The sequence below is a fragment of the Callithrix jacchus genome, chromosome 10 (genome assembly GCF_049354715.1).
Source record: "Callithrix jacchus isolate 240 chromosome 10, calJac240_pri, whole genome shotgun sequence".
NCBI classification, from domain to species: Eukaryota; Metazoa; Chordata; class Mammalia; order Primates; family Cebidae; genus Callithrix; species Callithrix jacchus.
Window position 1 is genome coordinate 121,224,970 of NC_133511.1, and position 15,251 is coordinate 121,240,220.

The 15,251-nt window shown below is 48.4% G+C and overlaps 1 protein-coding gene across 2 annotated transcripts in view; it reads right to left on the reverse strand.

Annotated features, from left to right (window-relative positions):
* Positions 1-15,251, reverse strand: part of MACROD1 (mono-ADP ribosylhydrolase 1) — a 189,578-nt gene that overhangs the window by 172,949 nt on the left and 1,378 nt on the right. For both annotated transcript variants that reach the window (XM_035263077.2, XM_078341274.1), the window contains exon 2: positions 10,722-10,869. In XM_035263077.2, the coding sequence (XP_035118968.1) occupies positions 10,722-10,869 (148 nt within the window). The remainder of the gene's footprint in view (positions 1-10,721; positions 10,870-15,251) is intronic.

A 15,251-nucleotide genomic window follows, 5' to 3' on the forward strand; every position in this document is an offset into this window, starting at 1 on the left:
CATTCCCGCTCCCTCCATTAGCCCATTACATCCTCAGCTCTCACCACCGCTAGGCAGTGAGATGACTGGTCCGAGGTCAGCACAGCGTCAGGATTGGAGCCCCGACTTGGGTCCGGGTGTGTTTGGTTCCCATCTGTGGTCTGGAAGGTAGTTATGCAGATGTCACTGATTGGTGGAATGAAGCATGTGGGTGATGCTGTATATTACTTCTCCATTGCTGCTGTGCCATTACTTCAAATTCACTGGCTTCAATGACACACATATAGTATCTTAAAGTTCTATAGGACAGAAATCTGATGTAGGTATCACTGGGCTAAAATCAAGGGGTCGCCAGGGCTGTTCCTTTCTGGAAGCCCTAGCAGAGAGTCTGTTTCATTTCCTTTTCTGATTTCCAGAGACCACCCACATTCTTTGGCTCAAGACCTCTTCATCCATGTTCAAAGCCACCACGGTTGCCTCTGAGCATTCTTCTGCAGGGGCATTTCCCTCTGATGCTCTCCATCTGGCTCTCTCTTCCATCTTCAGGGACCCTTGTGATTACATGGACCCACCTAGATAATCTGTGATAATTTCTCTACTTGGCGGATTTGCTGCCTTCATTCTCCTTTGCCAGGTAATGTAACATATTACAGGTTGTAGGATGTAGGATGTGGAATCTTTGGAGGGCCGTTATTCTGTCCTGTGCAACCTTCCTGGCAATGAGTAGGGAGGAGGATTATGAGGCAGAGGCTGAGGCCCCAGCCATAAGAAAGTCTTGGCCAGGCCAGGTGTAGTGGCTCAAACCTATAATCCCAGCACTTTGTGAGGCCAGCAGGCAGATCATGAGGTCAACAGATCGAGAACATTCTAGCCAGCATGGTGAAACCCCATCTCCACTAAAAATACAAAAAATTAGCTGGTTGTGGTGGCGCACGCCTGTAGTCCCAGCTACTTAGGAGGCTGAGGCATAACTGCTTGAACCTGGGAGGCAGAGGTTGCAGTGAGCAATATAGCAAGAGTCCATCTCAAAAAAAAAAAATAAAGTCTTGGCCAGGCACAGTGGCTCACACCTGTAATCCCAGCACTTGGGAGGCCAAGGCAGGCGGATCATGAGGTGAGGAGTTTGAGACCAGCCTGGCCAACATGGTGAAACCAAATATCTACTAGATACAAAAATTAGCTCAGTGTGGTGCACACACCTGGAATCCCAGCTACTCGGCAGGCTGAGGCAGAAGAATCACTTGAACCTAGGAGGCGGAGGTTGCAGTAAGCCAAGATCGTGCCACTGTACTCCAGCCTGGGCGACAGAGCAAGACTCCATCTCAAAAAACAAACAAACAAAAAACAAAGTCTTGGTGCTCAGGCTGGGCACAGTGGGTCATGCCTATAATCCCAGCACTTTAGGAGGCCAAGGCGGGTAGATCAATCACCTGAGATCAGGAGTTCGAGACCAGCCTGGCCAACATGGTGAAACCCTATCTCTAATAAAAATACAACAACAAGATCAGCCAGGTTTGGTGCCTGTGCCTGTAATCCCAGCTACTCAGGAGGCTGAGGCAGAACCTGCAAAGCAGAGACTGCAGTGAGCTGAGATCATACCACTGCACTCCAGCCTGGGTGACAGAGTGAGACTCCATCTCAAGAAAAAAGGAAGTCTTGGTCCTCAACTAGAGGCCACCTTCCACCCAGCTATCGGGGAGACTGAGGTGGAAGAGGCCACAAGTTGTTGGCTGTAGTGTACTTTGAGTATACCTATAAATAGCCACGGCACTCTAGCCTGGACAACATAGCAAGATCACATCTCTAAAAGACAACTGAACAAAAATGATTAACTTAGAATTAATGTAGAATAATTTCATTATCTTGATTGTTGTGATGGTTTCATAGATCCTTATGTCAAAACTCTCCACATTTTGGCTGGGCATAGTGGCTATTGCCTGCAATCCTAGCACTTTGGGAGACCCAGCTGGGAGGATTATTTGCACAACTCAAGACCAGCCTGAGCAACATAGCAAGACATCATCGCTACAAAAAACGTAATTTAAGAAAATTTAAAAACTCACCGCATTGTACATTTTTAATGAATGCACTTTCTTTTTACTGGGAACTCTGCAGAGAAGCAAATATGTGCAGTGTATCGTGTGCTAATTATGCCTCAATAAGACTGTCAGAAAACCACAAGAAAAACTTTGTAGCCACCAGGCACAGTGGTTCACACCTGTAATCCCACCAATTTGGGAGGCCAAGGGGAGTGGATCACCTGAGGTCAGGAACTAGACAACAGCCTGGCCAACATGGTGGAACCCCATCTCTACTAAAAATACAAAAAAGAAAAAAAAATTAAATGGGCATGGTGGCGCACATCTGTAGTCCTGGCAACTAGGGAGCTTGAGGCAGGAGGATCACTCGATCCTGGGAGGTGGAGGTTGCAGTGAGCAGAGATCATGCCATTGCACTCCAGCCTGGGTGACAGAATGAGACTCCGTCTCAAAAAAAAAAAATCAAGGCAAGTGCAGTGGGTCACACCTGTAGTCCCAACTACTTGGGAAGCTGAAACAGGAAGATCAGCTGGAGGTCAGCCTGGGCAACACAGTGAGATCCTGTCTCTAAAAATAAATAAATAGCATGTATGTATATATGTATGTATGTATATATTTTGAGACAGAGTCTGGCTGTGTTGCCCAGGCTGGAGTGCAGTGGTGCAATCGCGGCTCACTGCAAACTTGCCCCCCAGGTTCAAGCAATTCTCCTGCCTCAGCCTCCTGAGTATCTGGGATTACAGGCACGGGCCTCCATGCCTGGCTAATTTTTGTATTCTTATTATAGACAAGGTTTCACCATACTGGTCAGGTTGGTCTCAAACTCCTGACCTCAGATGATCCACCCACCTCGGCCTCCCAAAGTGCTGGGATTACAGGCGTTAGCCACTGCACCTGGCCAACAAACATGTATATATATATATTTTTAATTGTATCATGTTATTTGCCTGCTCAGAAATCTCCAAAATCCGTGTCCTACATGGCCAGGCTGCTGAAGCTCCCTGGATGCCCACTATGTGCCAGGGCTACTGTTTCTTCTTGCTGGGATTCGGCTCTGTTCTCACACAGAAGGTCCCAGTTAACAGCTCTCCGAGGTCTACTGGAGGCCTGGGTCACATGCACAAGTGGTCCTGGGCAGGAAGCCGGATTCTGACACTGGAGAAGGAGGATATCTTCGTAGAATTTGAGCTAGACCTTTTGGAAAAAGTAAACTTTTGCCAGGTATAGAAGGTGTGTGTGTGTCGGGGTGTTCCAGGCAGAGGGACCCACAGAAGCAAAAGCATGGAAGTCTGTGGAATGCTTAGTCTTCCACTGGGCCATAGGGTGTCAGTTGAGGATTTTTAATGGAGAGGGGCTTTTGTGCAGAGAAAAGCTACCTACTGCTGCTTGTCTTTAAATTAATGCTGTATTTATTAAACGAATAAATTTTAAAAACTAGTTTTTCTTAAACATCCAAGTGCCATTTGTAAATCTAGTTTTCTATGTGTAAGCCTTCTAATTTTTTATGAAAATAAGAACAATTATGTTCACTTATTCTTTGATTAATATTTAATTAACTCATAAGTTCAACAGATTAAATTCTTCTAAAAATGAATGCCAATTACAAACTTAGGTAATTAAATTCTCTAATAGATTTTAAACTTTATTTTACAGAGTTAAAGTAGCTGATCTCTCAAACACCTCAGATTCCCAGCAGAAGGAAAAAAAGGATTTACAAGGCTTTTTTTTTCTTATCACTTAAGCAACTCTTTTTCTTTTTTCCTTTTTGTGGAGATGGGGTCTACAGGGTCTGGAGCAATCATGGGTCACTCAGCCTTGACCTTCTGGGCTCAAGCAATCCTCCAGCCTCAGCCTCCTGAGCAGCTGGGACTACAGGTATATGCTACTATGCCCAGCTAATTTTTTTTTTTTTTGTTAGCGATGGGGTCTCACTGTGTTGCCCAGGCTGGTCTCAAACTCCTGGGCTCAAGCAGTCTTCTTGCTTAAGTCTTCCAAAGTGTTAGGATTACAGGCATGAGCACTGTGCCCAGCCAAGCAACTCTCTTTATTTATTTATTTATTTTGTTTTTTTCAGACAGAGTCTCGCTCTGTCACCCAGGCTGGAGTGCAATGGCCCGATCTTGGCTCACTGCAACCTCCACCTCCCAGGTTCAAGCAGTTTTCCTACCTCAGCCTCCTGAGTAGCTGGGATTACAGGCACCCACCACCATGCCCAGCTAATTTTTGCATTTTTAGTAGAGATGGGGTTTCATCATGTCGGCCAGGCTGGTCTCAAACTCCTGGCCTCAGGTGATCTGTCTGCCTCAGCCTCCCAAAGTGCTGGGATTACAGGTGTGAGCCACTGCTGGACAAGAAACTTACATACTAATAAACTTGTAAGTGTGGCAAATCAGTTATCTTAAATATTCAATACTATTTCCAAACTTAGATCGTCTTAGACTGTCACGGTTATCTATTGCTTTGTAATGAGTCACTGAAAATTTACTGGCTTAAAATAACAACGGTTCTAAGTCAGCACTTTGGGCTGGGCTAAGCTAGCCGGTTCATCTGCTGGTGTCACTGGGTCACTCCTGCAGCTGAAGCTATAGTCATCTGACAACCCAACTGGGCTTGGGGGATCCCAGCTAGTCTCACTCACATGACTGATGGTTGGTGCTGGCTGTCAGCTGAGGCCCCTTGGCTCTGCTCCACATGGTCTCATCTTGAAAGGTGGCAAAGCCAACCAAAGGAGCAGATACACCATCACAGCAGGGCTGAAGTTGCAGTGACACGCAGGACCACAGTACAGTTAGGGTTTTCCTGCTACTGGTCTGAGATTTAAGACCAGACTAGGACCCAGGAGAATTCTACCATATCTAAAGGGATCCCTAAATCCACACCTCTCCCCTGGGACTTAATGCTAAAGACTGATTCATCACTGTTTCCTGAGAGCCTTTCTTTCTTTTTTCTTTTCTGAGACAGAGTTTTGCTCTTGTTGACCAGGCTGGAGTACAGTGGCACGATCTTGGCTCACCGAGTTCAAGCAATTCTCCTGCCTCAGCCTCCCGAGTAGCTGGGATTATAGGCCCGCACCACCACACCTTGGCTAATTTTGTATTTTTAGTAGTGATGGGGTTTCTTCATGTTGGTCAGGCTGGTCTCAAACTCCTTACCTTACCTCAGATGAGCTGCCTGCCTCAGCCTCCCAAAGGGCTGGGATTACAGATGTGAGTCACCTCACTCAGCTTCCTGAGAGTCTTTCAAGTGGTGGCTCTCCCTGATTTTTCCCTGGCCATCTTTCTACTTTGTATCGCCTCTTTTGGGTAGATGAGCTCTAGCTCTCAGGTTCTCCTGCCGTCTTCTCTGTCTGATGACAATTTTGCATTCCACCCTCATCCAGAATGTACTACTCTCTTCATATTTCACTTTATTACTTGCCTATGTTTCATTTTACTATCCGTTTCATTGGCCATATTGTAGAGTCATTATGTTGAGAGGTATATAAGGGAAGGATGGGTTATTACAAGGTATTAAATGCCCAGAGCTTGTAGCTATAAACCAGGAGCCTGGAAAACAGACGATGCCCCTCCACCTGGTTTTTTTTTTTTTTTTTGAGATGGAGTCTCGTTCTGTTGCCCAGGCTGGAGTGCAGTGGTGCGATCCCGGTCCACCGCAACCTCCGCCTCCCAGGTTCAAGTGATTCTCCCGCCTCAGCCTCCTGAGTAGCTGGGATTACAGGCACGTGCCACCATGCCTGGCTAACTTTTCTATTTCTGTAGAGATGAAGTTTTGCAATGTTGGCCAAGCTGGTCTCAAACTCCTGACCTCACATGATCCACCTGCCTCACCCTTCCAAAGTGCTGGGATTATAGGCGTGAGCCACCTCACCCAGCCTCTACCTGATGTTTGGCAGGGTGGTCTGAAGACCATGTCGGCTATCTGGGAAAGGCCTCGGTGATGGCCAGACAGGTACTGAATGTTCTTATTTCATGCCACCTTCCCCAGGGGCAGTGCTTAGCTTCCCCAGGGGAAGGTCCTTAATGGGCCCGGGTTTTGTCCCTGGAGCCGGCAGAGGGAGGGCTTCAGCTCCCCTACTCTGACTTCAGAGGAGGCCCAAGAAGGAGGTGGATACTTCAGGGACATTTGGATTGAATTGCACAAAAAGTAATGTTTATTGTAATACATTTTAACAACATAGAAATAAAGTAAAAAGTGAAAGCTAGCAGGGTGCTGTCGCTCAGGCCTGGAATCACAGTACTATGGGAGGCTAAGGCAGGAGGATTGCTTGAGCCTGGAAGTTTGAGACCAGCGTGGGAAACATAGTAGGACCCTGACTCTACAAAAAATAAAAATATTAGCTGGGCATGGTGGTGCTCCTGTAGCCCCAGTTAATCTGGAGACTAAGGTTAGAGAATCACTTGAGCCCAGGAGTTCAAGACTAGCCTGGGCAACATAGCAAGACCCCGTTTCTACCAAAACAAAACAAAAAAAGGTGAAAACTTTTGTTTTGGGCTGAATGGTGGTGTGTCTGCCTGTAGCTCAGGATGTGACTATATTTGCATACAGGGCCTTTAAAGAGTTGGCCGGGTGCAGTGGCTCATGCCTGTAATCCCAGCACTTTGGGAGGCCAAGCTGGGCAGATCACAAGGTCAAGAGATCAAGACCATCCTGGCCAACATGGTGAAACCATGGGACTACAGACACGCACCACCACGCCCAGCTAATTTTTTGTACTTTTAGTAGAGACGGGGTTCACCACGTTGGCCTGGATGGTCTCGATCTCTTGACCTCGTGATCTGCCCGCCTCAGCCTCCCAAAGTGCTAGGATTGCAGGTATGAGCCACCCAGCCTGACTGATAGACTTTGAAGAGGAAAGTTGGGGGCTGGGTACAGTGGCTCATGCCTGTAATCTCAGCACTTTGGGAGGTTAAGGCAGCTGGATCACGAGGTCAGGAATTTGAGACCAGCCTGGCCAGCATGGTGAAACCCAGTCTCTACTAAAAATGCAAAAAAATTAGCTGGGCATGGTAGCACACACCTGTAGTCCTAGCTACTTGGGAGGCTGAGGCAGGAGAATTGCTTGAACCTGGCAGGTGGAAGTTGCAGTGAACCAAGATCATGCCACTGCACTCCAGCCTGGGTGACAGAACGAGACTCCATCCAAAAAAAAAAAAAAAAAAAAAAAATTAGCTGGGCGTGGCAGTGCTTAGCTGTAATCCCAGCCATTTGGGAAGCTGAGGCAGGGCAATCGCTTCAGCCCCGGGAGGCAGAGGTTGCAGAGAGCTGAGATCTGGCACTCCAGCCTGGGCCAGAGAGCAAGATTCCATCTAAAGAAGAAGGAGAGTTGGACACACAAAGAGACACTAAGGATGCAGGAGTGCAGAGGAGGGACCATGTGAGGCTGCAGGAAGAAGGCGGCCGTCTGCCCACCACAAAGAGAGGCCTCAGAGGAAACCGAACCTGCTGACGCCTGGAACCTGGGCTTGCAGCCTGCAGAACTGCAAGAAAATACATTCCTGTTGTTTAAACCACCCCATCTGTGGCATTCTGTTATGACACCCCCAGCAAACTAGCACAGCCACCGCCTCCCTGTTCCCATTTCACAGAGGTAATTCCTTTAGCTGTTGCCTATGTATCCCCCCCGATTTTCTCCATGCATGTATAATCATATGTGAAGAATTGTACACATCATTTTATTTTTACAAAATAGGATTCAGCCATACACATGGTTCCTCAACAGTGCCTGTGGAATGCTTTTTTTTTTTCCTCATAACACTTCTGACACCAAATGTGTGGTTTCTTTTTCCACACCGACCAATTCTCCAACACCATCTGGGTGTCCTACAATTGAATCCATTCTGATACTCTCAACCTGGAGTTAGCATCTGATCCCACACATTAAGTGCCCAGTCCCACAAGACTGCGCCCACTTCAAACTCCAGGAGCAAGTCCTGGCCCCCCCATACTTCTGACATACGAACTGGGGATTCCCATGACCCCCTTCTCAGGTTCAATAATTTGCTAGAAAAGTCTAGGCACGATGGCTCACGCCTGTAATCCCAGCACTTTGGGAGGCTGAGGCGGGTGGATCATGAGATCAGGAGTTCAAGACCAGCCTGGCCAATATTGCGAAACCCCGTCTCTACTAAAAATACAAGAAAACTTAGTCGGGCGTGGTGGCAGATGCCTGTAATCACAACTATTTGGGAGGCTGAGGCAGGAGAATTGCTTGAACTTGGGAGGTGGAGATTGCAGTGAGCCAAGATTGTGCCACTGTACTCCAGCCTGATGACAGAGTGAGACTCCATCTCAAAAACAAACAAAAAAAAAAAAGTAATTTGCTAGAAGAGCTCACAGAACTCAGGAAAACAGTTTACTTACTTTTTTTATTTTTATTTTTTGAGACAGAATGTCTCTGTCTGGAGCGCAGTGGTGCTCACTGCAGCCTTGAACTCCTGGGCTCAAGCAGGTCTCCCACCTCAGCCTCCCGAGTAGCTGGGACTAAGGCATGTGCCACTGCACTCAGCCTTACTTATTATTGCTGGTTTATTATAAAGGATACAAGTTCAGGAACAGCCAGATGGAAGACACAGAGGGCAAGGCATAGAGGGCGGGGTGAGGAGCACCCAAGTCCTCTCAGGTTGCGCCACCCTCCCAGCACCTCTGTGTGCTCTTCTCTGAGCCCTGCCATTCAGGTGATTTTTGTTTTTTGTTTTGAGATGTAATTTTGATCTGTCACCCAGGCTGGAGTGCAGTGGCGCGATCTTGGCTCACCGCAACCTCTGCCTCCTGGGTTCAAGTGATTCTCCTGCCTCAGCATCCTGAGTAGCTGAGATGATAGGCACATGCCACCAGGCCTGGTTAATTTTTGTATTTTAGGTAGAGACAGGTTTCACTATGTTGGCCAGGCTGGTCTCGAACTTCTGACCTTGTGATCTGCCCTCCTCAGCCTTCCCAAAGTGCTGTGATTACAAGCATGAGCCACTGCACCTGGCTCATTTTTGTATTTTTAGTGGAGACAGGGTTTCACCATGTTGGCCAGGCTGGTCTTGAAATCCTGACCTCAGGTGATCCACCTGCCTCAGCCTCCCAAAGTGCTGGGATTACAGGCATGAGCCACTGCATCTAGCCCTGTTTAGGAGTGTTATGGCGGCTTCATTATATAGGTATAATTAATTAACTCAATCTCTGCCTCATCTCCTGTCCCCAGAGTTTGAACCCTCTAATCACTTGCTGGGTTCCCCTTGCTACCAACCTCATGCTCCGAGTCACCGAATTAGCATAAACGCAGGTGTGGTTGAAAAGGGCTCATTATGAGTAACAACCCCTCCATCACTCATGAAATTAGAGGCATTTCAGGAGCTCTGTGCCAGGAACTGGAAGTGAAACCCAAATATGCATACTTATTATATCACAATATCACAACTGTTGACTTTTTTCATTCTACCATATGTCACTGCCATGTCAATATCTACCCAAATGTTGTTTCTTCACACTTGCCAATATCTCATCCTATGGAGGCAGAATCATGTTTTCCAGTATCCTCCATGGTTGGACTCGGGTGGTTTCCGTCCCTTTTGCTGACCCAGACAGTGCTGTATTAGACGTCCTGTGCCACCAGGGTGGAGTCACGTGTGGGAAACATTCCTAAGAGTGGAATCACTTCTGTGTTCTCAATAGCTATTGCTAAGCATAACTTCCCACTGGCGGTGTAGGAGAGATACGTTTCCCACCCATGCACACACAAGCACACTCTCCACCACTTGGACTTTCTCAACAAAGGTGCTGGAAAGGAGACAGTGGGGTTGGGCCATTTAGATCTGAGGGGCTACAACTATTTGGCTCAGAAAAGAATAAGCAGGATAGGGAGCGAGGCTATCCTGCCTCCATAGGATGGGATATTGGCAATGAGCCTAGTTCCATTGGCTCATTCGACAAACACAGAGCACTGGGCCGGGTGTGGTGGCTCACGCCTGTAATCCCAGCAATTTGGGAGAACAAGGCGGGCAGATCATGAGGTCAGGAGATCAAGACCATCCTGGCTAACACAGTAAAACCCATCTCTACTAAAAATACCAAAAATGAGCTGAGCGTGGTGGTACATGCCTGTAGTCCCAGCTACTCAGGAGGCTGAGGCAGGGGAATCGCTTGAACCCAGGAGGCAGAGGTTACAGTGAGCCGAGATCACGCCACTGCACTCCAGCCTGGGTGACAGAACAAGACTGTCTCCAAAAAAAAAAAAAAAAAAAAAAAATAGGCAACACTAAGCACTGACAGTGCCCTGGGCTCTGCACTGGGGCCAGCACATGGCAGTGAAGGCAACTTCTTCCTCGTGGTAAGAAGTCAACACATGGGAGTCATACCAGAGAGTGCTCAGATCAGCGGGCTGGGGTGGCTGGAGGGGAGCAGGTGGAACAATCACCAGCATGACACTGGCTCACGAGAATCCCCGAGAATTTCTGCCATATGTGGAGAGGGGGAAAGGACAGGAAAAAGCCCCTGAGAGTGACTATTCTGGTACCGACTGCTGTGGAACAAATGACCTTAAGCAACCTTGCTTTTCTGGCTGGGAACAACAGCTATTTAATTCTACCTCAAGATTCTGTGGGTCAGGGCTCTGCTAGGTGATTCTTCTGCTCCATGTGTCCTCCAGTAGGGTCACTCAGTGAGATCTGCTGGAGACTGGGCTGGGCTAGAGGGCTCAAAACAGCTGCCTTCACATACCTGGAGCCCACGCTGGGCTGTGGAACGGTTGGCTTGCCACAAGGCTAGCTTGGTCTTCCCCACACCATGGTGGCCTCAGGGCACTCAGACGTCTTCGGTAGCAGCAAGGGCTCCAAGAGAGTGTGCCCCCAGAAACAGGAAGTAGAACCTGCAAGATGTTATTGCTATTGTATTTCGTTGGTGAGAGTAATCCCAAGTCCATGGAACTCAAGGAGAGGGAACACAGACCTCCAACCTTGCAATGAGAGAGGGGTGTCAATGAGTATGTGCTATCTTTCATCTCCCACAGTGACCCCTGACGTCTTTCTCTTGCCATTGGGTGTCATGTTATGTGCTGTGGTCAGTTTCAATCTGCCTGTCATATAACAAGTTACACCCTCGAGCCTCAAGCTCAGGCATGCAAGAACTTCTGTGTTTTCTATTAATATTTCTTTCCCTTAGCTCTATTAACATTTGGAGCCAAATAATTGTGATGGCTATTCCGTGCCGTGTAAGGTATTTAGCAGCACCCTGGCCACCGTAGCACATGCACGCATACACACACACTCAGTTAGGGTAAGCTAAAATGTCTCCAGACATGGTCAAACGACAGCTGGGGACACCCTGGCTGAAAACCATTGCCTCGGCCGAGCACCGTGGCTCATACCTGCAATCCCAGCACTTTGGGAGGCCGCAGCAAATGGATCATCGGAAGTCAAAAGTTCAAGACCAGCCTGGCCAACATGGCGATAACCCATCTCTAGTAAAAATACCAAAATTAGCTGGGTGTGGTGGTGCATACCTATAATCCCAGCAACTAGAGAGGCTAAGGCAGAAGAATTGCTTGAACCTCGGAGACAAAGGTTGCAGTGAGCCGAGATCGCGCCATTTCGCTCCAGCCTGGACAACAAAGCATGACTCATCTCAAAAAAACAAAAAACCAGAAAACCATTGCCTTGGGATCACCTTGTTCTGACTCTAAGCCTCCAGAGCAGTGAGGAAACCATTCCCTTCCCAGTCCACGGGGCCCTTAACTCTTGGGAAGGGCTCTGATTTACTATGTGCCATGGCTGCCGCAGAGTTGTCCTCACCTCAGCAGTCCCCTGAAGTATGGAGTCTCTCCTCCTGTGCCCCAGCCCAACCCCCGCCTTGCAGAGGATATGCTGGGTGCCCAGGCTAGGGGGTCCATTTGTAGGGTGTCTTAGAACATTCTCACCCCTGACTCTGGCCATCTACTAGCCCAGGGAGCAACACTCCTTCCCCCCAACACCCAGAGGGGGTGCTGGGGGTCTGCATCCAGCTGACGGAATTAGCTGATGGACTGGATGTGAGCTGTGAAAGAGATGAGTCAAGAATGGCTTCAGCCAGGCGTAGTGGTTCAAGCCTGTAATCCCAGCACTTTGGGAGGCCAAGGTGGGTGGATTACAAGGTCAGGAGTTGAAGATCAACCTGGCCAAGATGGTGAAACCCTGCGTCTACTAAAAATAAAAAAATTAGCCAGTCATGGTGGCACTCACCTGTAATCCCAGCTACTTGGGAGGCTGAGGCAGAGAATTACTTGAAGCTGGGAAGTGGAGGTTGCAGTGAGCTGAGATTGTGCCACTGCACTCTAGCCTGGCACCTGGCAACAGAGCGAGACTCCGTCTCAAAAAAAAAAAAAAAATGGCCAATCACGGTGGCTCATGCCTGTAATCCCAGCCCTCTGGGAGGCCGAGGTGAGCGGATCACAAGGTCAGGAGATCAAGACCAGCCTGGCCAGCATGGTGAAACCCCATCTCTACTAAAAATACAAAAATTAGCTGGGCGTGGTGGTGCATGCCTGCAGTCCCAGCTACATGGGAGACGGAGGCAGGAGAATCGCTTGAACCCAGGAGGCAGAGGTTGCCATGAACTGAGATTGTGCCATTGCACTCCAGCCTGGCAACAGACTAAGACTTCATCTCAAAAAAAAAAAATGCTTCCACAGTTTTCAGCCTGAGGTGCTGGAAGAATAATGATGCCCTTGGCAAGAGGAAGCCAAGGGCGGGCGGGGTTGGGAGGGATATTGGGAGCTCTGATTTGAGCACCCTGGGAAGTCCGTCAGTCATCCAAACGAAGATGTCAGGATGGCAGCTGGATAGATAAGTCTGGGACTGGGAGTTGAGATCTGTGCTGAGGATAGTTATGGGAGTCATCTGAGATGGCAGTTATTGCCATGAGACTGGCTGGGTCTCTCACAGAGGGAGCTGTGGACAGCAAGGCCCAGGACTGGGCTCCAGGCTTCTCTGATTAATAATTAGTAGATAATAATTATCATTTTATTCCTTGAAGCATCTGGCACAGTGCCTGGCTCTACACAAGTCCTCGGAATTGCACAGGCCTCTATAGTACTTTATTTTCCCCACTAATGAGGATGCCAATTCTATCCTAACAGAAGAGCTACAAGTTATGATTACTCAGTTACGTAGGAAGTTAAGAGATTTCTTAGGAGTTTCAAACAAAAATTCCAGGTTTTCAGATCCCAAATTCTGAGTTGCAATTCCTCCCCAACCCCGACTCCCACCTATGCTGAGATCCAGCTCTGTAAATTTGTCTCATAGAGAAATTTAAAGTTGGGAATTTGCTCTGCTGTGACTTAGTCACCCTCGCTGTCCCTTCAGTGCCACTGCTGCAAGAACTCTGGCCTTCACACTGACTCCAGATACAGCCTCGCCATGTCTCTGCCTACCCTTGACTGCAGCAGCACTGAAATAGCAGCATGAATCACTCTGAGACGTCACATGATGCCCAGGCCAGGACGCAGCTGTGGCTGGTGCTCCTGTGTTCCAGGGACCCGGGACGAGGGCCCTGGCCGTCCAGAGTGGCTGCCTCCCTCATCTCCTCCCAGTCCATCTCCGAGTCCATCAAGAGGCTTGGAGAAGACTGAGTTGGTGAAAGTTATAAGAGCTAACACTTCTGGGTGTTCAGAGGTGGCTTTAACATAACATTAAAGCATCTTAAACATCGGGGACCCCATTTGTGCTGCTTCTAAAAATCCCCACACCTCATTTTTTGTGTGTTTCTTTTCTCAAAGCAAGCTCTCAAATGTTCATACGCTTCAGGTCTGACAAGACTCAAGTCCAACCCGGAAGGATTATATTGCTCAATCTGCATACTAACCTTGGGAAGTCAAGGGCACTTCATCCTCCCCACCTTCACCTCATCCCCACCTTACAGACGAGGATACTTAGAGCACAGAAAAGCCTTCCTTAGGTTTCTTGAAAATTCTGGACCAGGGCCAGGCATGGTGGCTCACCCCTGTGTAATCCCAGCACTTTGGGAGGCCAAGGCAGGTGGATCACTAGAGGTCAGGAATTTTGAGACCAGCCTAGTCAACATGGTGAAACCCCGTCTCTATTAAAAATACAAAAAAAAATTAGCTGGGCATAGTGGTGGGCGCCTATAATCCCAGCTACCTGGGAGGCTGAGGCAGAAAAATTCCTTGAACCCAGGAGGCAGAGGTTGTAGTGAGCTGAGATAGCACCACTGTACTCCAGCCTGGACAACAGGGAGAGACTCTGTCCCTCAGCCAAACAAACAAACAAACAAAAAAAGGTAAAGAGAAAATTCGGAATTTGCCCTGGCCTTGGGATCTTTGCCTCTTCTGTTGCCCTGTGTGGCACCCTGGGCCCCCAGGCTTCTCCTCTGGCAACCTCACCTCTGGGAGTGCCTTCCTTCGCTGCCTCCCAGGTCATCTCTGTGCCTTGTTTTTTGTGTTCTCTGTAGCACTCACTCTTGAGAATTATCATTTGTGCAATGATTTTAATAAATCCACATAGTGTTTATTTCACAGCCAGGTACTATTCTTTTTTGGGGGGGGAGGCGGGGGCAGGGGCGATGGAGTCTTTCTCTGTCTCCTAGGCTGGAATGCAGTGGTGTGATCTTGGCTCACTGCAACCTCTGCCTTTGGGTACAAGCGAGTCTCCTGCCTCAGTCCCTCAGTAGCTGGGACTACAGGCGTCCACCACCACACCTAATTTTTGTATTTTTAGCAGAGACAGGGTTTCTCCAGGTTGGCCAGGCTGGTCTCGAACTCCTGACCTCAGGCGATCCCCAGGCACTGTTCTTGACAGTTTCTATGTGCTTCATAAATATTAAATCATTTAATCCTCACAACTACTTTGACGTCAACACTTTTTAATCCCCATTTTAAAATGGAGGCAATGGAAATACAGAGAGGTTGTGCAAGTTGCTTGAAGTCACACAGCTGACAGTTTAGGTATCATCTGTCTCAGCACAAAAGCTTCATCTGGGCTGCCCTGGTTACTGCTAGAGCCTTGCACCCACAGCAGTGCGACACACATTGCAGGATCCTAAGAAGGCTGTGTGGGAACTGGGACCCAGCCACTCGGAGAGGCTGCTGGGGAGAAGATGGACACCTGGAAAGGCCACTGCTGGTCAGGTGGGCAGCAGCGTGGTGGCCTGGAGACAGTCGCAAGAAATGAAAGGTGTCCTTGACAGAATGGATGTTGATGAATAAGAGACGAGGCCAAGGACTGGGGGGAAGCCCTGACCCCACTTCCCTTCATGATC